At 38.3% G+C, this 24,017-nt stretch overlaps 1 protein-coding gene and 1 pseudogene across 2 annotated transcripts in view; both read right to left on the bottom strand.

Moving 5' to 3' along the window:
• PPP1R1C (protein phosphatase 1 regulatory inhibitor subunit 1C) overlaps positions 1 to 24,017 on the bottom strand; it is a 119,784-nt gene that overhangs the window by 50,313 nt on the left and 45,454 nt on the right. For both annotated transcript variants that reach the window (XM_028125532.2, XM_088022095.1), the window contains exons 3-4: positions 10,772 to 10,809; positions 8,672 to 8,732 (exon numbers count right to left, since the gene is read on the bottom strand). In XM_028125532.2, the coding sequence (XP_027981333.2) occupies positions 8,672 to 8,732; positions 10,772 to 10,809 (99 nt within the window). The remainder of the gene's footprint in view (positions 1 to 8,671; positions 8,733 to 10,771; positions 10,810 to 24,017) is intronic.
• On the bottom strand, positions 12,708 to 14,148 carry LOC114224862 (mitochondrial-processing peptidase subunit alpha pseudogene; annotated as a pseudogene).

Raw genomic sequence — 24,017 nt, forward strand, 5'->3', positions numbered from 1 at the left:
TCCCAAGACTCAAACCTACTTTTGCTTTTCTGAAAACGTGATTCAAGCTATCCAACAATAATTGGCTGCGCTGTAAATTACAAGGCTGACCACCATATAAACACCAAAAAAGTGCACATGAGTATTCAGTAGTCAGCTGTCATTTTTCTGATAATCCTCAGAACTTTCTACTTACATAATTATAAAGCACTATATTACAAAGGGTAATAGAAAAGTCTGTTGTCTATGCAAACTTCAACTTCTGTCATTTCTATGCATCATGCACATTATAAATTTATGACTCATCTGTATAGATGAAAAAATGTAGTCAGCACAAAATGTCTGAAACACAACAATGTATCTAACAATAGTGTTCATAATATCCTCTGGTTTTATGGGATGGAGTCCTGATATAGAAGTCTATTTGATAATTGGTTGGAAGGTGGCTTTCGGGGGATTGATGTCAACTAGAGAGAGATATATGTATGGTACTAGGCCCTCTCTTTGCCCTGTTCTGTTTGATATGTTTTTTACAAGTGTGGATAAAAATACGAAAGTTAAGTTTATCTTATCTGTGGATGATACATGATTGAGATAAGAAATGGATGACAGAATCACAGTACAAAATATGACATGTTCATGTGACAGCCTGATTCTAACAAGAGGAAATTCAACTGGGATGACAACACTGTCTTACTTTTTGGTTAAAAAAAGACATATGTTAAAATAGGAAATGCATGGTGAGTAAGAGGGCTTAAAAGCAATACATAAAAAAGGCTTGGAAGTTTTGAATTTATAGTAAGTTCACTATTTTTCATCAATGCATATGGCTGCCAGAAAAAGTTAATAAGATTTTAGGTTGTTAGAGTTAAATAATCTGGGAGGAAGGAGGTGATAGGCATAATGGAAGTCTCTGTTCTATTCCAATCAAACCACACTTAAATATAAGGTTGCTATTGAATGATGCACTTCTAGAATGATATAGGCAAAGTGGAGCTTATTAGGAGATCAAGAAAGAATGTAAAAAAAAAAACCAAACAGAATGGCAGGCATAACTGATATTGAGATATTTTAACCTTGGAAGATGTTAATTAAGGATGAGGTGAGGACCCAATAGATATCCTGAAATATTTAGATAGTTGCAATTTTAAATTTTGCCACAAACAGTAACAAGATATAAAACAATACATGAATACAAATTTCTAGAGCCCTCAACAGAAAAAAAGGTCTTTCTAATAGACCAGACAGAAGGTAGATATCATTAGGAAATGACTGATTCACCAACACTTGTGCATTGGGTAAATTTTAAAAAATTATTAAAAAATATATTTATAAGCATTGCTTTATGTCCCAAGCATTATGTGAAGCCCTGCAGATATGGTAGTAAATAAAATAGACACTATCACTGTTGCCACATACATTACTTGCAGTCTAGTTGAAGAGAGAGACATTAGTAAATAGGTGGACATCATATTTACTTGCTATGAAAGAACTCTAGAGATTATAACTATCAATAGGGAGTTTATAGCTATAGAGAATTTAGATTGGAGGGTTAGCGAAAGCTCCTTTCAGAAACTGATCTTTAGGGACAGGGCTTGAATGATAAGTAGGAGTTAGCCAATAAAGAATGAGGACAAGGAGGCAGGGAAGAACATTCTAGGTGAAGGGAAGAATGTGTGAATCTTTCCTGAACCAGCAAAGAGCTTGGTGCATTTCAGAAGCTGGCAAAATACCAGCATGTCTGGGACCTAGTTGGGGAGAGAAGAGGCAGATTGGAGCCATGGGCCAGTAAGCTTTGAAAACTTTGCTCTGGAATAGGGATTTTATCTAATGGAATTGCGGAGCTATTAAAGAGTTTTAACCAAGGAAATAGCATATAAAATTCACTTTGGCTACAGTATAGAAAACTCCTGGGAGGCAAGAAGAGAAAGACTATATGTTAAGTAACCAGTTACAGGCATAGCTTGCTTTATTGTACTTCTCTTTATTGCACACTGCAGATACAGAGTTTTTTTTACAAATGGAAGGTTTGTGGCAACACTGCATTAAGCAAGTCTATTGGTACAATTCTTTCAATAGCATTTGCACACTTTGTGTCTTTGTATCACATTTTGGTAATTCTCACAATATTTCACACTATTTCTTTTCTTTCTTTTTTTTTAAAGATTTTATTTATCTTTTGACAGAGAGAGACACAGCAAGGGAGGGGACACAAGCAGGGGAAATGGGAGAGGGAGAAGCAGGCTTCTCGTGGAGCAGGGAGACCAATATGGGGCTCGATCCCAGGACTCTGGGATCATGACCTGAGCCGAAGGCAGACGCTTAACAACTGAGTCACCCAGGCGCCCCTATTTCACACTTTTTCATTGTTATTATATTATGGTGATCTCTGATTAGGGATCTTTGACATTACTACTGTAATTGTTTTGGAGTGCCAGGAACTGTGCCTAAACATGATGGTGAACTTAATTGAAAGATGTGTGTTCTGATTACTTCACCGAACAGCTATTACCTACCTATCTCCCTCCTTCTCCTTGGGCCTCCCTATTCCCTGAGACACAACAATATTGAAATTAGGACAATTAATAACCCTACAATGGCCTCTAAGTGCTCAAGTGAAAGGAAGGGCCGCAAGTCGCTCATGTTAAATCAAAAGTTAGACATGATTAAGCTTAGTGAGGAAGACATGTCAAAAGCCAAGATAGGTCAAAAGCTAGGCCTCTTGCGCCTAGTTAGCCAAACTGTGAATGCAAAGGAAAGTTCTTAAAGGAAATTAAAAGTGTTACTCCAGTGAACACACACATGATAAAGAAGTGAGACAGTCTTATTGCTGATATGGAGAAAGTTTGAGTAGTCTGGATAGAAGATCAAACCAGCCTCAATATTCCCTAAACCAAAGACTAATCCAGAGAAAGGCCTTAATTCTCTTCAGTTCTATGAAGGCTGAGAGAGGTGAGAAAACTACAGAATAAAAGTTTGAGGTTGTTTTTTGTTTTGTTTTGTTTTTAAAAGAGAGAACACACATGAGTGGGGATGGGGGGTGGGCAGAGGGAGAAGGAGAGAGAATCTTTTTCTTTTTTTAAAGATTTTATTTTATTTATTTGACAGAAAGAGACAGTGAGAGAGGGAACACAAGCAGGGGGAGTGGAAGAGGGAGAAGCAGGCTTCCCGCTGAGCAGGGAGCCTGAGGCGGGGCTCAATCCCAGGACCCCGGGATCATGACCTGAGCCCAAGGCAGACGCTTAATGACTGAGCCACCCAGGCACCCCAAGGAGAGAGAATCTTAAGCAGGCTCCATGCCCAGCATGGAACCCAATGTGGACTCCATCTCATGACCCTGAGATCATGACCTGAGCTGAAATCAAGAGTTGGATGCTTAACCAACTGAGCCACCCAGGTACCTCTGGTTTATGAGGTTTAAAGAAAGAAGCCATCTCCATAACATAAAAGAACAAGATGAAGCAGCAAGTGCTGATGTAGAAGCTGCAGCAAGTTATCCAGAAGATCTAGCCATGATAATTAATGACTAGAGATATGGCTACACTAAACAACAAATCTTCAATGTGGATGAAACAGCCTTCTGTTGGAAGAAGATGTCATCTAGGACTTCCATAGCTAGAGAGGAAGAGTCAATGCTTGGCTTCAAAACTTCAAAGGATAGGCTGACTCTCTTGTAAGGGGCTATGTAGCTGGTGACTTTAAATTGAAGCCAATGCTCATTTACCATTCTGACAATCCTAGGGCCCTTAAAAATTATGATAAATCTACTCTGTCTATACTCCATAAATGGAAAAACAAAGCATGAATGACAGCACATCTGTTTATAAAATGGTTTACTTAATATTTTAAAGCCCACTATGAGAACTACTGCTCAGAAAAAAAAAAAAGATTCCTTTTAAAAGATTACTGCTCAATGACAATGCATTTGATCACCCAAGATTTCTGATGGAGAGGTACAAGATTAATGTTTTCATGCCTGCTAACACAATATCCATTCTGTAGCTCATGGTCAAGGAGTAATTTTGACTTTTGAGTCTTAATTAAGAAATATATTTCGGGCGCCTGGGTAGCTCAGTTGGTTAAGTGACTGCCTTCGGCTCAGGTCATGATCCTGGAGTCCCGGGACCAAGTCCCACATAGGGCTCCCCACTCAGCAGGGAGTCTGCTTCTCCCTCTGACCCTCCCCCCTCTCATGCTCTCTCTCTCTCTCATTCTCTCTCTCAAATAAATAAATAAATAAAATCTTTAAAAAAAAAAGAAATACATTTCATAAAGCTATAGCTGCCATAGATAATGATTCCTCTGATAGATCTGAGTAAAGCAAATCAAAAGTTTCTGGAAAGGATTCATTATTCTAGGTGCTACTGAGAACATTCGTGATTCATGGGAAGAGGTCAAAATATCAACATTAACAGGAGTCTGGCAAAAGTTGATTCCAATCCTCACGGATGACTTTGAGGGGGTTCAACATTTCAGTGGAGGAAGTATCTGCAGATGTGGTGGGAACAGCAAGAGACTAGAACTACAAGTGGAGCCTGAAGATGTGTCTGAATTGCTGTAATTTCATGATAAAACCTTAACAAATGAGGAGTTTCTTCTTATGGATGAGCAAACAAAGTAGCTTCTTGAGATGCTGTGAAGACTGTTGAAATGACAACAAAGGATTTAGAATACTCCATAAACTTAGTTGATAAAATAGTGGCAGGGTTTGAAAGGATTGACTTCAAGTTTGAAAGAAGTTCTATTGTGGGTAAAATGCTTTCAAAGAGCAACACATGCTACAGAGAAATCATTTGTGAAAGGAAGAGTCCATTGGTGCAGCAAACTTCACTGTTGTCCTATTTAAAGAAATTGCCACAAGGGCGCCTGGGTAGCTCAGTTGGTTAAGCATCTGACTCTTGATCTTGCCTCAGGTCATGATCTCAGGGTTGTGAGATCAAGCCCCTGGGATCGGCTCCATGCTCAGCAGGGAGTCTGCTAAAAATTCTCTCTCCCTCTCCCTCTGCCTCTCGCCCTGTTTGCACTCACTTGTGTGCCCTCTCTCTAAAATAAATAAAAATCTTAAAAAAAAAAAAGTAATTGCCACAGCCACCCCAGCGTTTGGCAACCACCACCCTGATCAGTCAGTAGCCATCAATATGGAGTCAAGACCCTCCACCAGCAAAAAGATTATAACTTGCTGAAAATTCAGATGATGGTTAGTATTTTTAGTAATAAAGTATTTTCAAATGAAGGCATATACATTTTTTTTAAACATAATGCTATTGCAAACTTAATAGACTACACTATAGTGTAAGCATAGCTTTTATATGCACTGAGGAACTAAAAAATTCATTTGATTTGCTTTATTGCAGTGGTTTAGAATACCTTCAAGGTATGTCTATATATCCTGGCAAAGAGATGATTGTGATTTGAAATATGGTGGTGATATTGGAGATAAGAGAAGAGAGAAGATGGGAGAGATAAGAGATACTAATGGGGGAAACCCATGAGAGCTAGTGTTCTACTACTGAAGAGAGTAAAAGAGAGGAAGAGTCCCTGGAAGCTCTCAGAACTCAGCAATATTCAGCTAGGCAGATGGATATTCCACTTGCTGAGAAGGGAAACAGTGCAAGACAAACTGATTTGGGGGTGCCTGGGTGGCTCAGTCGTTAAGTGTCTGCCTTCGGCTCAGGTCATGACCCCGGGGTCCTGGGATCGAGCCCTGCATCGGGCTCCCTGCTCCGCGGGAGGCCTGCTTCTCTCTCTCCCACTCCCCTGATCATGTTCCTTCTCTCACTGTGTCTCTCTGTCAAATAAATAAATAAAATCTTAAAAAAAAAAAAAAAAGAAACTGATTTGGTGTTGAGAAGATTCAAAAGTCAGACTTGAACATATTAATTTTGATCTCATTATTATTTTGATCTCCATGAGACATGTTAGGTAGGTGATTGGATATTTGAGTCTGGTCAATCTTTAGACTTGCTTCAGCAGAATCACTTGGAACTTTTGATTATCTGGCTCTACCTCAGGCCTAATATACTGGAATCCGCAAGAAGACATAGCCAATGTAATACCTTGAGGTTAGATGCAGTGGAAAAAAATCAGTCATCACTTGATAGTTGCCCTAGTTAACATTTAAGCTCCTTGAACATGTTGAATGCCTATAATGTTATGAATAGAAAGACAGCCAGACCAAGTACTAAATCTGTTATTACGTTCTAAGAGTAAATGTGCTGGACAAACCATGAAACACCTCTGAAGGAAGAGAGCCATATACAGATTCTTCTATTTACATTTCCATATTTGTATCATATGGTGCTGCCACCGTGTCCACAAACTAATTGATCCAGGTACCAGGCCCTAAAAGGCAACCACCCAATGATTCCAGTGGTCATTGAGATGATCTTTCTTAAGAATCCAGCCCAACTGATGCATCATTCTGGATGGTAATTCATTTACCAAATCATATTTTTCTCTTTGACCAGAGGGGAGGGGAGTGGGAAAAATTAAAACTAGAAAAACAGAAGCATTTGGATAAGTAGACCTAGACATGTCTCTGTTTGCTAAAACCTGGTGGAGACATAAGTACCACTGTTAGTGAAAGAGAAAAACTAAATGCACTTAGGAGATAGACTAATCTGTCCACACATTAATTGAAACAGAAATAGTTGGGATGTAGCATCTCTCCCCTCTTGCCACTTTGGCTTCTGTACCTGGTAATTCCTCAAAACTGAGCAAAGGAAGGGAGAAGGAAGGATTTTGGTCAGTTTGTTTTTATTTTGTTTGTTTTGTTGTATTTTGTTTTGTTTCACCAATTAGTTATTTGCTAGGTCTTTCAAGAAGTCCTCCTTGGCCTTTCTGTCAGAGTAACTTTTTTAGAACTATTAATCACATCTGTTGCTGCTTTGCTCACCCAGCAAAATTTTTTTTTATACTCAATAATGTATAATGTTCCACTGCAATTTGAAGAATTACACATTTCAGAGCAATTGTATTATTGTATTTAGCATCTCAATAACATTTCCTTTGCTAATTCATCTTTCTTATGATTGATTTCCTAATGTGCTCACAATGCACCATATGTTACCATAGCTTAATTTTGTCTTGAAATATTCATTTCTAGCTCTTGGGGACAGGTAGACTGAATAAAATATGTGAATTTGGCTTTCTCTCTCTCTCTCTCCCTTTTTTTAATCAGAAGCAGGAGATTTACCCAGGTATTTACTGGTTATAAATGAGGACCTAAGTGGCTTGTAGTAACATCCTGGTAGCCTCTTGAAAGAATTACTGTGCTTTCCCAAGCCTTTAACTCATGACCAAACTGACTGTCACTGAACAGCCATCTTGGAGGGATAGAGAGTAGTAAAGTAAGGTCACATGTGAAAATATGCAATATGACTAACTTCCCTAAATGTTAGGATCCCACATTCTTATGATATTTGAGAGCTAAATATAATCAAAGCTCTTGGGGCTTTGATTTTAAGAATTTCCTTTAAAAATAATATTATTCTCTGAGGACATGAGAACAGTATTACTTTATTTAGTTAAGCCATCCTAAAATAGAACAGAGGAAATCATTAAATTGTGAACATATATCTTTTACTGTTGCCCATTCATGCCAAAACTGATGTGTCTTAAAAGTACAAGATGACTTACAATAGGAAATAGATCTTCAAATGAATATATTCATCTTTGGAGAGGGAAGCCTGATACTCTCAATAATTACCCTGGAATACAGTACAATACTGATGATTGTGTTATTTACTGCAGTCTTACAAACAAACAAATGGTATTTTATAGCTGCACAGGAAGGAAGTTTACTGAAAGTAGTTATTAATGTGTCCATTTATATTTCACCTCCCTGAAAAAAAGCCTCAAATCTAGAGAGAATACAGAGTGGAAAATTTCACTCCCAATTTAGACATTTCTCCAGACTCCAGAGGAAACTACTCAGCTGGCCTCTCTTGTAGTTGAAACTGAGCTTGATGAGCCACTGGGCCAACGGCCCAAGTGACAGGCTGGAACAGGAGCTACTGGACCGAGCATGCTCTGCCTCATGTCAGGAGTGTTTTCATGTGAGAAATAAAAGAAGCCTTCCCTGGAACTGGTATCAGTCAAAATTCTGACACACTTAGATGTTCTTTTAGCAGTTCCAGTTTTGGGGGAGAAATCTGGAAAATGCCAGGATCTGGGCTAGCATTTTTAGTTGTTATTTGAACAGCTGTTACATGTATGGCTAATAGGTGTTTCATTGGGTTTCTTAGAGCTATTCTTAACATAAGGCAATGAGGCAACACTTAACACTAAATATGCCCCAAATTCAAGTTATTCTACTTTGCATAAGCTAAGAAAAAAAAATGGCAATGGTCTAGCACCACTGTCAAGGGTAATTAGGGATTCTGGAAAGATTCCTTCAAAGAAAATATGAGAGGAAGGGTAAAAGAAAAATCTTTGTCATTATTTTGGAAAATGAGAATTTCCAGACTGAAATTCTGAGACATCTCTAGTTATTCCTTCTTCAGCTATCTATTTTACTCTTGATGAAACTAAGTTTTAAATGGGTAAAATATCTTACTGAAAGTCACATTATCAAGTTGTAGAGCTGAGACTACATCAAGCTTATAATCAAGCATATGGTCAATGAAAACAGACAGCCTGCCAGCCATGAACTCAACACTCACAGCAACCCGAAACAGTACCTGAACAGTACCTTTCATGGCCGGTGGTGTGTACACGCTCTGCTTCCTTTGCTTTGGGGATGCATTTTGTGACTGTGGACAAAGAGAAAAGAGGAAAAGCATTGTTTGAATAAAAATTAGCCCTGTGAGGGAAACAAACACTGTGCCATATTTCAAAGAGCTTTCTGATTCCCCGTTATGACATACAACTCAAATCAATGAGAAATTATATACATGTTCGCTGACAGCACAGTTTTAAGAGATATATAAAGCAATTTCATCATACAACTCTTTATCACAGTCTTGAAATTACTCTTTTTCTCACCTAGTAGCATTCATTTATTTTTAAAAGAAAGAAAGAGACACCAATCCCTTTTGTTTGAGAGAAAAAACACAACTGCCAGAACAATGTATACTCCAAAAGCTATGTCCATGGGATAACTATACCCGCTCAAAGGATTTTTGAGTGGTTCTGGATAGATAATGAGGGTTTTGGTACGTAATACCAATTTATAAACTTCTGGAATTGACATGTTCAATCTAACATCTCCATTTACTTGGAATTACAGTGTTGAGATAATATTCTCTTCTATTTTCAACAGATAAGTAAGTACTTTCCTAACAAAACTGCTGTGTAACACTCTTACCTACATATACTAGATCAGGATTGAATTATTGAAGAGAGAATTTTTGCATTAAAAATTACAAAAATTGGAACATAGAAACATATGTGAATATGTAAATAGTATTATTTATTATGATAAAATACATATATATGGTCTGTACCCCGATCAGATTATGTCAAAGATTCCTTTTTAATAGTGTGTTGATTTATGTTTCAATGTGGCAAAGGCAGTGGTCTTAATCAATGAGTTTTTGTGCCTCAATCATTTTTGCTTTGAATGGTTAGGTATAAGTAGTTACAAGACTCTTTTTGGGAATTATTCTAGGCAAAACTAGAAACTGTTTCATTGACAGTACACAGAATTTGAGGTATCTTCCCTTGTACATACTAAAGCTTATTTGCCTTCAAAAGTATCATCAAGATAGACATTTACTTGATGCAAAAACAATATAAAAAGTAAAAAATTTCAACCAATAGTTGTCAAATCCCTATCAGCCAAACATATGGTACAAGCAAATTTCTCCAAAATAGAATGTTACAGTACAACCAGTTCATTATGCACAGGTATAGACAGAGTGACTCTACATTAATGTTCAATGTGTGGATGATTGATATTTCTGATGTTCCTTTACTGTATTCAGTCTCATCTGGTTGATTTCAAGAAGCAATCACTTTTGGGATTTCTCATATTTACTTCCATATACACATTCAAAGATCAAGTGGAAAATTAATCCTACAGAAAAGTTTGTTTAGTACCATGTAGTAAAACTTCTTAAGCAATAAAAACTGCTTTGTATGTATGTAAGAGTTCAGTTGTCAAAGCATTTTCACATACACAATCTCATTAAATTTTTAGAAAAGTCTTAAGAGATACTATTTGGTATTTTGTTCTTTCTACATTTTCCTCTGGGTATTGTATTGCTCTATGCCTAACTAATGCAGCCATGGGAATTGACTCATATGTCTGCACACTAGTCAATATTTGTTCTATTTCTGAGCATAAGTTTACTCGCTTCCTTGTATTCAATATATTTTATATTATCAGCTCTCCTAGCCTCCCCTGGTTCCTATTTTCCATCTGAACTCCTACATGTGTATGTGAACCTCTGACCTCAGGGTCTGCTCTTGGCTTCACATTCCAGAAGACCCTTTAAGAGGTGCCTGCTCCCCATCTTCTTGCTCCAGGATTCCAACAGTGGCTGGCCCTGCCTGTAGTTGGTCATAAACAACTAGTCACTAAATTGAAAATATCAATACCATATCTTATCACTAAAAGCAATGGTTTATTTTACAAGTAGTTTTTTCAGGGGTTGGCATTTCATAGGTTGAGAACCAAAGTAGCACAGAGGCAGAGATTTAACGACCCCATTTTACTGTTTCTTCAGTCAGGAAAACAAACTAGTTCTTATATCAGTTGTCTTGACATATTTTATAAAACATTAAACCAACCTAATTATGTTTTTAACTGATTTGAACACCTATTTATACAAAATATAAGAAAACTTACTTCGGCTTGGGTGTTGGTCACCCTCTTGTCATCTATTTCTGCAAGAGAAGTAGATATATTTCATTAGAAAGGTGGTTTCTTCTTTATAATATGCATATTAACATTTTCAACAATTTGATAAAAAATAATTTAATAATCACCTTGTGTGTTTTTTTTTAAGATTTTGTTGATTTATTTGACAGAGAGAGAGAGCACAAGCAGGGGGAGCGGCAGGCAGAGATGGAGGCAGAGGGAGAAGGAGACTCCCCACTGAGCAGAAAGCCCGACCTGGGGCTCGATCCCAGGACCCTGAGATCATGACCTGAGCCGAAGGCAGACGCTTGGCCACCCAGATGCCCTGCCTTATGTTTATATAACATCTGTGGCTAAGGGAAAGGGGGACAGAAGGAGATGGTTTCCTTCTGAGATAATCTTTTCCCCAAGTTTTAAAAAAGGCAGGGGAAAAAAAAAAGAAGGCATCTGTCTTGAAATTCCAAATTGCCCTCCTTCCAGTAATCCAGAAAGGAAACCAGGGAAATGGCCCTGGAATCAACTACTGGTGTCATCAACCTCACAGTGTTAAGGAATAAACAATCTCCTCTGTGGATTTTGCTGCCAGTCTACTCACTGTAGCTTGTCAAATTTCTTCAGGTTGGCCACTAAGCTGAACAAAGCTCCTTTTCCATTCTGCCCAATCACTCTGACTCTGAAAGTGGCAGCACCCTCTTTTCCATAGGCCCATGGAAAGAACCAGTTACTTTGTCAGAAATATTTCTTATGACAAACCTAGGGAAACGTGTAGGCTGTCTGTATAAAAAAGAATGTGAGGAGGCGGAGACAGGAGGAAGAGGAGCTCACATACTGCCTTTCAATGGGTGGAGGACCTCTGGGCTGAATTTCTTTCATACCTCCTCATCTACTTTACATGGATCTTGCCATTTTTAAAAATATTTATATGTTTAGTTGACTTCCTTAAAACATCTGTCCCTCTCTCATCTGTACTGCAGAGGCTGGGTTTCTCCACCTTTCAAAAACTAGGACTTGGAGGGGCACCTGCATGGCTCAGTCAGTTAATTGTCCCAAACTTGATCTCAGCTCAGGTCTTGATCTCAGGGTCATGTGTTCAAGCCCCAAGTCGGGCTTCACCCTGGGCATGGAGCCTACTTAAAAAAGAAAAAAATTGGACTTGGAGACTCTCTTCTCCAACCAAACTGCAGCCAGATGTTGTGCAATCCCCTGACTGCCAGGTGCCAGGGATTACTGCAGCATCACCACTACTGGCTGTGGTCAATGTCGGTTCCCACTTGGGGCCCCCGGGCAGGGGCGGGGGGTAGTTGTTCAAGTTTGCAAACCACAAAGCTATCCTATATTACCAAAGCCATCTGACTTTAATTCTCCTGAAACATCCAGACATGCAGAACCTAGAGCTCCTTAGTCTCCTACCTTTTAAAATGTTCACAGGCTTTGCAGTTACCCAAGCCAGCAATTGTAAGAAACCCTGCCCCATGCTGGGTTTGGAGGGCCCCTGTGAGGAGGCAGTCTGGTGCTGGTTGACACACTGGCGACTGCTAATCTCGGGGTACACAGGACAGAGGTAGGAACACTAACCTGGTTTTCTACAGCATGCTGCGTTTAACGTTCCTGCACTTCATCCTATTTCTCGCTGCAATGGTGAAGGTAAACCTTTTATTCCACTGAGTGGCACATTTAGTACTGAAGGCTGGAAATTGAGCTGGCTCCGCGGCATTACATCTGTTCAAGTTTAACAGAAAGGTCCTACACTTTGCACCGCTTATGAAACTTGGCACTAAATTCACATCCAAGAAACATGCCTCAACATGGGCTCTGTCTAGAGCAAGCGATCTGGGTGGGATTTTGGAGGGCCTCTACCAGAAGAACCTAGATGTTCTGCACAGGCGTGTGTCTTCGCTTCACAACGCAGTCGGAGGGTTGAGAGTCAGCTGGTCAGTAAATCACCCGGAGCAGCCACTAGGCTTCCCGCAGAACAGCTAGAAGCGACTCTGAGGATGTCCTCTAGCTTCTCATTGCAGATGAGTGTGCACAGCTCCAGGGCAGCTTTCTGGAACGGGTCGCCAGCAACTGCCTCCCTGCATTCTCGAAGATCACAGGCCTGCACTCCAGGTTCAGCATGAGCATGGACATGAGCCGCGCCTTGGTTCGCTCCAGCGCCACCACCCCCACATTCCAGCCATTAAAATGAATTTCTTCGTGATGATTTCCACCCCTTCTCGAACCTGTCCAGGGTCGGCCCTGGCGTGGATGCACAGGAGGACCGTGTCCCTGTGGGGGGGGGGAGGGGCGCTGTGCTGTACACCCGTGGTGCCTGTGGAGCACACTGATGTAGAGCCTGGCAAACACTCCCGTGCTGTGCCGCCCGCTGAAAAGGAGCCGCCGCCTCCCAACCTGTTCTGCACAGGAAGGGATGAAATCTTCCTCCAAGAAGGAACAGCTCTCCAGTCCTATCCTGACGTGCATGAGCTCAGGGAACGGGGCAGGGCCCAGGGTAACGTAGGACAGGTCGTTTTCCAGCCTGGCAACCTCTCCCCGTGGACACTGACTTGTCCACGTCCTCAGCCTCCTCACAGGCCCAGGCGCGGCGCGTTCCCAGGAGGTACTTCCTGGCGCGTTCCACCAGGTGCGCATGCTCTGACCCACCCCAGCCCGCGCCTTGGGGTCTGGGGTGTATTTAGTAGTTTGTGAGGAAGGAAGTACTGGGGGTCCATCTATCTTCGCTGTATTTTCTGTGACGCAGAAACGGTGGAGACCCACTGTGTTCTCCCAGTAAGCGGCCCTAGGAATGACCTCGGGGAGAAACGATTCTGGGTCAGGCCGCCTATGGAGGGCCTCCAGCTCAGACGGACAGGCATTCGCGTCTTGTCCTGTCTCCCCCTGTGCGCCTGGGGTGCGGGACCACGCAGGCAGCAAACCCGCCGCGGTGCGCCGGCCTTTACAGTCAGCCGACGCGGTGCACGAGGTGCTCTCGACGCCTGCTGGACACGTAGAATAGCCCTCGCTTTTCCAAGGTAAGCAGAACTTTTTTGCTCAGATCCATCAGTAGGCAAAAATGCCAGTTTTCCCACTAAGATGTTTTGCCTCATATCGCGATTCTAAATTAATAAGAATTCCTACCGCACAAAATTGTCCACACTTGTTTTGGGGATGCCACCCGGAAGCTCGTTATCCAGTCTGGTTACTTCAGTTTCAAACTTTTCCTGTCCATCCACTGTAGCCAAAACGGGCATGGGCACTGCGGGTAAGGGTGAAGAGAGCGGGGGTACGGGGAAAAGCACCGCTGCTGCTGAAATGGCTGTGTGCGGGCTCCAGGGCTGGCCTCCTGCGGCGCCCTGGGGCTCTGCTTCCCCGACCCTAGCCGCCATGGGGGGCAGGGGTGGGTCTCCCCGCCTCTTATTGGCCCAGTTACCCTTTCCTGACTCTTAGGTGAGTGCCAAAGCTGAGAGACTGAGCCCGTGGTCCAAAAACTGAACGAGCAGTTCATCAAAGACTAACTCCCTAAAGACAGTGATACAGATCTGCATTTATTGACATGAAAACATATACTGTATAAATTAAAAGGATTTCAAAACTATAGGTATGGTATTTTTATTTCATAAAGTGTAGATAAACTATCTGGAGAGAGATAATAGAGAAATGCATGTATATTCATAGAAGGATATATTCAGTATCTTAACTGTAATTATCTCTCGATGATTGAATAACTCATTCCATCTTCTCTCTCCCTGTACCGTTTCTTTTTCTAGTGAACATGCATTGCTTTTATAATGAAAAACTATATGTATCTTGTGGATATATAGAAATACGTATATGTAGTAAAATTTCTGTGTAAGTCCACAGTGCAGAGAGTTGATATTTCATATAGTAAGAAACCAAAATAGACAAGCACCAAAAAATAAAATAGAATAAGTTTAAAAAATAAAAATAAAAAAACAGACAAGCAGTTAGAATGAATAGTATACAGCACTATTGTTTATTTTAATCTTATATCTTGATTACTAGATTTTTAGAAGTTAAGGAACCTTCTAATGAATTTACCCTCCCTTGTGTAGGGGTAGGCAAACAGGAACAATTGGCTGAGCACAGCAATCACAGTTGTTTGGTATAATCACTGGAAGTATCTGGGTGATTATCAGATAGCTGTGAATATACTGAATCGAGCAATTCTATCAATGCAAAATCTTTTGCTATCATCTTTTAAGTAAATATCAAATATGATCCACTTTAACAATGCATGTATTCTGATCCATTGGATCAGTAAATGCCAGTGGTGTTTCTATTTTTTTAAGATCTACTTATTTATTTTAGACAGAGAGCACAGAGGGGAGGGGCAGAGGGAGAGGAAGAGAGAAACTCAAGCAGACTCCACCCTGACCGGGGAGCCCACTCTGGGCTCCATCTCAGACCCTGAGATAACGACCTGAGCTGAAACCAAGAGTTAGAGGCTTTTATACCACCCAGGCACTCCAACCAGTGGTGTTTCTTAATATTTAATTTATGCCCTGGGAGTTTTCAGAATTCAACCCAGGACTCAGAACCTATTATTTTAAGAACAAAATGGCGTCCAGTCATTCAGCCTTGTGCTTTCCTACTTTCTGACTGTAACACACACTAAAACAATGTCTTTCCAAGGCAACTGTGTAGACTTCACTCATTGTATAATTCAATGAAAAAGGTTTTTATTCTTCTTGGTTAGTTTTTCTTCTTAATATTTGTCTTGAACTGATTAGGTTAGCCAGATATAAAGTCTTTTTAAAAAACATAGAATTTTGTTTTATATTATAAGCTTGTTTTGCCTAACTCCAAAATAGCTTATATTTCTTCTCTACTCTGAGTTTTGGGGGAGTACCAAAGAAAGAAACATAACTTACATTTTGTTTAGAATTCAAACATATGGTTTTTTTCCACTTCCCTCATTTGAGACTTGTTCTAATTAGCTGACAGAAATTTAGTCTTAATTGTAGTCACCTGACAACAAAATATAATCATACATGTTTGTTATATGATCATCTGATCATTTTATTTTACTGAAAATATTAGAGCACAATAAGAAAAAACTGCATATTTTGTGATTTCACTTATTTCACACCAAAAGACAAAAACAGAAATAACTAATTCTAAAATGTGGTAGATAATTTCCTTTCATCAATTTACAAAATTGCAGGTTGAAGCAGTGAAGCAACATTCTGTTGTGTTGTTGCAATGATCTCTCATTTGTTTTGATGTAGGACTGTCATAGGAGAAAGTAGTGTGACCAGTCATCATCCAGTCCAACAATTCACTACAGTAGGACTGAATTTCACGAATCCATCGTTTTTATGTGTGATGACGAGTCTCTCTTTTACACACACACCCCAGCTAGATTATTTTATTTATCAAAGCATTCCTTTGGCATTGTCTAAACATAACTATTAACAGACAGAGTTAGAGCCAAATATGCCTGCTCAAACAGGAGGAAGGAAATTGAGATTTCCCAATGTCCTTTTGTTTCTGTGGCAAAGACTATAGGTTTGTTTTCACTGATTCTTATTTTATCTGACCAATTCAGTATGGAATCAGATCTCTGGCCACCTAAAGCATATGCAGAACTTTATTATAAATATCAATTTTGAATTGCTTTTGTGGTCAGTGGCACTCACTTGATCCAGTGTGTACACTCCATCATTTAACTGCAATGTGATAAATTTAGTTTCCATAGCTTTTCTTCTTTGTAGCAGTTGCCATTAAAACTGTGCTTTAATCTGTTAGTTGCCTATGACTGTTGGAATAATAGATTAAGAAAAATCAGATTCTTTCATCCCTATTGACTCTACCAAAGGAAAGTTCAGGAATGAACATTGGAATGGCATCTTTTAAATGTCTCTTTGCCATCCACATTGAGGTTTCTATTGGATTGTCTCCTTGTAGGGATACTTAAGATTGTCACTTGATGTTCTAATTAGTACATATTTCTCTACTTAGGAAGATGGCTATAAAGTCAAGTGAAAAGAATTCTAAAATCTAGAAAAATTTTGTGTATAACCCCCACATTCTAGATGGTCATCACACCATGACACCACCAAGCTTTCTGCTGTGTAGGTTTATTTCATATGATAAATTGACTGCTTATGTTACATTAACAAAAACCTGGGTGAAAATTGATTCAAGGTTTTTAATTTCCTATCAGTTAAGTATTTTGTTGTATATGTAATTAAGTGTTTAATCCATTAACTTACAGCACTTTCCATAACTTTTATTAATAACTGAAAAAAATATTGCCTCTATCCCATATGAGGCAATCTAAGACAGTGCTTCTGCAGACAGATCCTTCTAAAGGTAGTGACTGTAGGAGCAGAGGTCATTGATACCTTTATACTTAAACTATAATTATTCAAAACCATCCCTTAAAATAAATCCTGGAAGAGATCAGACTAATTTCCTGTATTACTTTGAACCCCCCCAAAAAAGTAAATTTTTTACTTATTTTGCTAAAATTTTTGTTACATACAGTGTCACTTCTTTTTCTACCAAATTTACCATTAAAAATCATCAATCTATAATCGGTTTTATAATTTTTTAAAAATATAAGAAAAATATATAGTATAAATGATTGTATTATTATATTTTTTGTTTTATAAAATATTAACCATCCACCTTCACTAAACCTGAAATATTTCATATGCATCTTTTTATCCAAAAACAGATGGCTTAAATATATTTGAAGAGTGGAAATAGATGTGGGGAGGTCATTATTTGTCAACATTCATTCCTATATGCTAGTCACATTTTTTATTAAAAAGTATATTCTACGTGTCTTCTGAGGCAGTGAGACTCAGCTAATGTATCTCTAAGAATTCCATATGCCTTCACAGCAAAGTTTAAATTGAAAAATAGAGGTCATGTAAGTTTATGAAGCATGATGATGAAGTAATAATCTCTTGATTGATTTTTTTTACTTTTTAAAAATGTTCATCAATGGAAATACTGCAGCTCCTGTGGTAATGATGTTTAGTTACCAAGAAAAGCCAGGACCAGCTCTTATGAACCTTACCACTTTTCCCTGGATAGTTCTGCACTGAAAAACTCCCTCATTAAACCACAATATTCCAGCTGCCATAGTAAATATTACTAGAAGTTGATTTTTACCTCTTCTACTAATCTACTAACAAGAGAGTAAATACTACAATTGCACAGACTTTACACACTAGCCAGCATCTAAATTATTCTATAAGTTAGTCAAGAGAAAATATTTGACTGCTATAATACAATCTGGTTGAAATTGCAGTCAAATGTGTTCTGGGACTCACACTCTAGGAAATATATGCAAAGCACATCCAAATTGATAGATGATGTGGGAAAAAAACCTTCTACATTACAGTATTTTTCTTAGAAATTTCCTCTCAGCTTTGCAGTTGTTTTATACTCCACTTTATTATAAAAATACAAGTACTGGCTTATGGATGACAAATGGACAGGTATGACTAAGTGGGGCAAGATTAGTATTTATTTTGGCAAGGGCCTAGAATAAGATAATTAAGCAAGGCTGTGGGATCAATGCATGGGATCTACTACCAGAGTATGACACTGATCAGAGAACCGGTGAGGGTGGCATCTGAACGGGTGGTCCAGAGGTACTATTACGAGTTAACAAGCAGAAGGTTGCAGAGTGTCGAGTGGGGGAGAGAGGCAGCATTTTTGTATCTGAAAGACCAAAATGGAACAATGTCAGCAGATAGAGTTCTGAGAGGCAATTCAGTCCTAAAGACCAGAACTGGGATTTCAGGTTACAGTAGTACAAGCTGGCGGGGTCATATAATTAGGTTGTAAAGATCAATTTTCATGAAACTAAGCATTAAGACCAGGGTCACAGCCATCGAACAAACATTCTCTGCTGTTAGAGAATGTTTACTAAGAGACAATAGAAATTACATGGGATAGTTACAGAGCAAGGAAAATAAACAGAACAACAAAAAAATACCTGCTTTAATATTAAATTTTGAGGTTTTGCTTGGGGCAGTCTGTACCAGTTCACAGCAGGCCAGTGATACCACTTATTAGACCTTGAAAAGCAAGATAAATTACAGAATGCATCCAGACCTGCAGAACAAACTACAGAGATCAGAGACATCTCAGAGTGAGAGGCTGACAAGTCCTCTTTGGCCACTGGCAGAGGGTACTATAGGGGAACAGAGAATCCAGAGATTTTGGTGATTGTGTGGGACTAGAGTGATAAAACTGAAGACTTGCTCAGCATATCTTACAGTTTTATGTTCCACTCCTTGTCTAATAAATGGTTTTGTCTGTTTTGGCAGAAAACTGGTATACTATCCTAGGTCCTTAGTGTCCTTGCAATCAGCTTTTCTTTTAATTTTTCCTAGCACTAATTTGTGGGAAAAAAATTAATTCTGTTCTGTAGAGGAGTAGCAATGGAGGAAAGCAATTTATAGCCTTCTTTTTGAGGTGCCCTAGAGATTTAATCACAAGGACATTGGTGCTATCTTTGACAGTCTCAGGAGGAATTTACCATCAGATCTCTGCAAACAACAGTGAAATCTAAATCATTACATTTCAGCAGATTTTCTATTTTGGTATCTAACATATTTGAAGGTAGAACATCTTTCTTTCCAGAAAGACCCTTGGATCACAAGTGTTGAGATCATTTGTGGCTGTGCCATACAGAGAAGGACAGAGTTAAAGAGAAATTCTATAGATGGCTTTAGGTCTACTAGTTCAAGAACAATCACTGACCCATAAGCCTTCAGGACTGAATAAGATAAATCATTTACAAATGAAAGAAATTGCCATGCACAGCTCAGCTCTTCATTTTGTATGTGTCATTACCTTGTGGTTTTAGCATTCTAGCATAGAATCAGCCGGTCTAAAGTGCCAAAGAAATCTTTCATGTATTTCTTACATAGAGTAGAAGAGTAGAACACTCACTGCTTCTTTTTAGTAGAGCAATGCAAAATCTCCTAAGACAGCTATAGTGAAGCCTCTCTTCCTGACTTACTATCAAACTCTCCACTTTTCAAAATGAGCTCTAGTCAGCAGCCTTTTTGCTGAAAGCCTGCTGGGCTCTGTCGGAGGCCTATCATTTGGGGCTGTGAGTTAAGCCACTAGGCAGTGGTTTCAGCTGTGTTTTTCTTTGAGCTCTTAGATTTAGTCAAAACTGGTGCCCAAATTAAAACCACCAGAGCAATGAATTTATATGCACTGGAAAGGGAACATGGGGAAAAGAAGCAAACAGTAGAAATAGTTTCATCCTGTTGTGCCAAGATTCACACAGCTGTATTGTTCTTTCAGTGTTATTTATAGCTTTCCACTTAATTGATAGAAGTAGAGACACAACCTTATTACCATATAGGTTTTTATCTCTCAGAGCCCTCTACAAAATAGTTCATTTTAGATGAGAATCAGGTACAAAGTATTCTATGCGGAAATAGTGAAGAAGATGACAAGGAAAACACAAAATGGATCATGCTGGTTTATTAAGAACTCTCAACCAGCAATTGTCTTGTGAGAGAGGTTAGAAATCTTCCAAACTACTTTTGTGTTTATATTTCATCATTTCTGCTGCCATTTGCAAACACAGTAGAAGAAGAACAGAAAAATCAGATCGTTTAAAACCTCAGAAGTCTGCTTTTCATTAGTATTCTTGATTTTTATAAACGTAGTTTCTCTTATAAAACATTTTAGCCTACCACAAAACTAGCTTACATGAGGGCCAAAGAACTGTTGCATCATCTTATCAGTTGTGATTTTCAACAATTGGTAAAGTTTTTCTGCCTATTTGGAGTTTAGATTTCGCAAATTTGCTCCAGGAAAAGAAAGTGATTTCTTTAATGCATGTTTTTTATTCTTTTTCAAGAAGGGATGGGGAATGACATCAGTTTAACCATCTACACTTGTTTTAGTCATTCTAATTTTTAAAAATTCGATCTCCTTTTCATAGAATTACCTAAAGAACTGATTATAAATTATACATTTTATTTTTGCATCAGTTTTATAGATTTGTTTAAGATGATCAGATGTTTCAGGCAATGCGGACAACCAATCAAGTCATTATTTAATAAGCACTTATTATTTTCCCAACAATGTGCTCTGTGTCATTTTGACCTAATAAACTTAAAACTAGTTAGGATTTGAATAATTCAGCTTTTAACCAATTTAAAACACTAAAATAATTTCATTATTTTATCACATAGGATATCACAAAGATATTCTTAGCAGAGACTCCAGATGAAGTCCTATAACTAGGTGCCTTAAAAGTAAGACTAGGAGAAATGGTTGAGGTGAACATGAGAACATTATTCAAATGAGGTCAATCTTTTGAACAGTAATGATAGAAAATTTTGTGGAAATTTTGAGAACTTTAGAGATGGGTCTGAATAGCACTGGAGTTGGAAAAAAACTGGCTGCTTAGCAGTGTTTGGAATATTTAGTATATTTAGTAGTCTTTTCAGTCTGTAGAATATTTCCTCTTTTTTTTATTCTAGCTGCCAAAATTGACAGTGACTTATTAATTCTGCTTATTTTTTAATCCTGCTATTTGATATCCTCCATTGAAAAACACTTTAATTTTTTTCCAAACTCTTTTGTGTTTCAACTGTGTAGACACACCACTATGAATTTCAAAATAATTTTATCTGAGTAATTCTATGAGTAGACCATTGTAAAATGACATAAAGTAAAATAGCAATCTCCTTTTAATGAGAATGTTCTATAACAAAAGGCAAACATCCCTTTTTTAGTTGTAAATGGAAGATATATTCCTAAAAGTTACAAAGTGTCACTCTACACATTGAGTACACGTGAGTACCTATAACAACATGATAATATTTTCATGGCTTAATCAAGTGAAGGTATCCTATCACTGGTGGTAAATATGTTTCTGTTAGTAATGAAAAGAAAGGCCAGTGGAACTATCTTTAAAATTCTGCTCTACATAATTTTGTAGAAAAAGTCTTAAAAGTCCTGGAAAATAAAGAAGTTAGATTTTGTCAGTAGATCACCTATAAACATTTACCTCACATTCTGAGTAATATTTTTCAAGAAAATATACTTTATTCATTCAGTTTTAAGATTGAAGGAATTAAATATCTATGGAATCATGTTCTCTTTTCAACTCTTGGTATTTTACCTGTCCTGGAAATCTTAACGTTCATGCTGTCTCTCAATTTTTTTTGTCTCATATGTAATTTACTTGAGGATTTAATGTTATAGAAAGCAATGACTATTTATAGTAGATACATGGAAGAACTATTAGAGGAAAAAGTACTATAATTATATACCACTTCAGTATGTTTAGCACCAAGTTCAGATAGGACAACAGAAAAAAATCTGTGTGTGTGTGTGTGTGTGTGTGTGTGTATCAGGAGGAAAAATAGCTTTATATTTATTTTTATGTCTTTAAACATTTTTTCCTATGAATGGTAATATAAGAGGAAAATTAAATGAAAACCCATACGTAAATGCAGTTTATCAGTTATATGACAGATTGTGTTTTTTAACAAGGCTGTCACTAGGGATCTAAAATACATCCAGTATTAATAATAGTTTATTGCATGTATAATATGTGTAGGGAATCCTGCTGGGAAATGGAATCCAACCCTTCTAGAGAACTTAAACTCTACTGAAAAAGACAGGGAAAGACACAATTACAATACAGTGTGATAAATAAAGGCTGTCTTAGAGGACGCACAAGGTGTGGTAGAAGCATATGTCAAGGGTATCAAACTTAGCTTTGACAGAGCCAGAAAGACTTCTTGGAGGAAGAGACATCCAAGCTGACATGGACAGCAAAGGTAGGTGGAGTAGGGAAAGTTGATGGGGCAAGGAACTTGGCTGGAGTGGGACTAGGGAGGAGAAGAGATTTTAATCAGAAGAAATAATTTGTGGGAATGTCCTGAGGTGTGAGAGAGCATGACAATTTTTTAGAAATTGAACAGAACTCAAATATTGGACTATGGAATGCCAGGGTTAGGTTCAGAGAGAAGAGGGTGAAGACTTAAGAAGGAGTTGGATAATATGGGGTTTTGTAATAATATTAAGAAGTTTGGACTTTATTTTAAAGTGATGAGAAACCACTGATGGGTTTTAAGCAGAAAAAGGCATGATTAGATTTCCCTTGTAGAAAGAATGTTTTGACAGTTGTTTGGAGAATGGATTGTAGGAGTCCATTTGGATATATAGCTAGTTCAGCTAGGAAGGTATTCCAGTAATTACGGTAATAGAATATGATAATTTGAACGAGGTTAGAGAGATGATTAAGAGAAAGAATGGACTGGACTTTGTGACTGGGGGAAGGAGGGGAGTGACAAAAGAGGAGAAGGAAGCCAAATATTGTATCAATTTCTGACTCATAGTTTGAGTGCTCATGGAATTGTTGATTTTAAGGGACTTACTGATGATCCAAGTAGGAAGAGTTCTTACTATCAGCGTAAAGATACAGGTCCGGGAGTCATGAGCATCTAGGTGGTCAGTGATGCCATGGGAAAGGATGACAATGCCCAGAGGGTGGAGAACCAGAGAAGTGGATGGCCCACGTGACAACCCTAAGAACAAAGTGAAGAGATAGACTAGGCAAGATATGCCTATAACACAAAGGAGCAGCCAAGGGGTAGATGGAGAGGCTTCACTGGTGATGTATACGATTTAAGTCATTCTTCAGGGGAACATGAATTTGTCCTTGGTCATCCATTCCCCTTTTAAACTCCTGGCATATGTGTAAACTGCTTATACAAGGCTTGCTGTCTAGATAATTTGTATTATACTGTATCTGGACATATATATAGTAAAAATAGATACTGTGTTGATCTTCTGTCTTTTTGTTCATGTATTATGCTTGGTTTCAGCATGAATGGCAGTGTAGCAGATAAATACTTTTTTGCCTGTTTTTTTGCTCTTAATTAAAAAAAAACCCAGCATATTTGAGAAGATTCAGTACAATAGCCATATTTCAGACTTTTTGAGCAGGTTTGGCAGGAGGTCAAGGATATCATAAGACTTGTTGGAAGTCAGTTCTTGTAAAATAAAATGTTGGTGGTTTGAGAATATAATTCAGGAACAGATGGATCAAATTTACTTCCACACACATGAATTTGAATATGAAGTGGTTGACCAAATGCATTTTGCACTCATCTAAACATAACTCTGTGAATACTGAATTTTAAAAATGCTGATTTTTGTGTTATTTTACTCTTCTAATATTTGGCCATCATCTTTTACTAGTTAATTCCTTCTTCGATTTCTCTGG

Source organism: Eumetopias jubatus, unplaced genomic scaffold (assembly GCF_037043125.1).
Source record: "Eumetopias jubatus isolate StellerSeaLion01/CBP00866 unplaced genomic scaffold, mEumJub1_p1.0 scaffold_3, whole genome shotgun sequence".
NCBI lineage: Eukaryota > Metazoa > Chordata > Mammalia > Carnivora > Otariidae > Eumetopias > Eumetopias jubatus.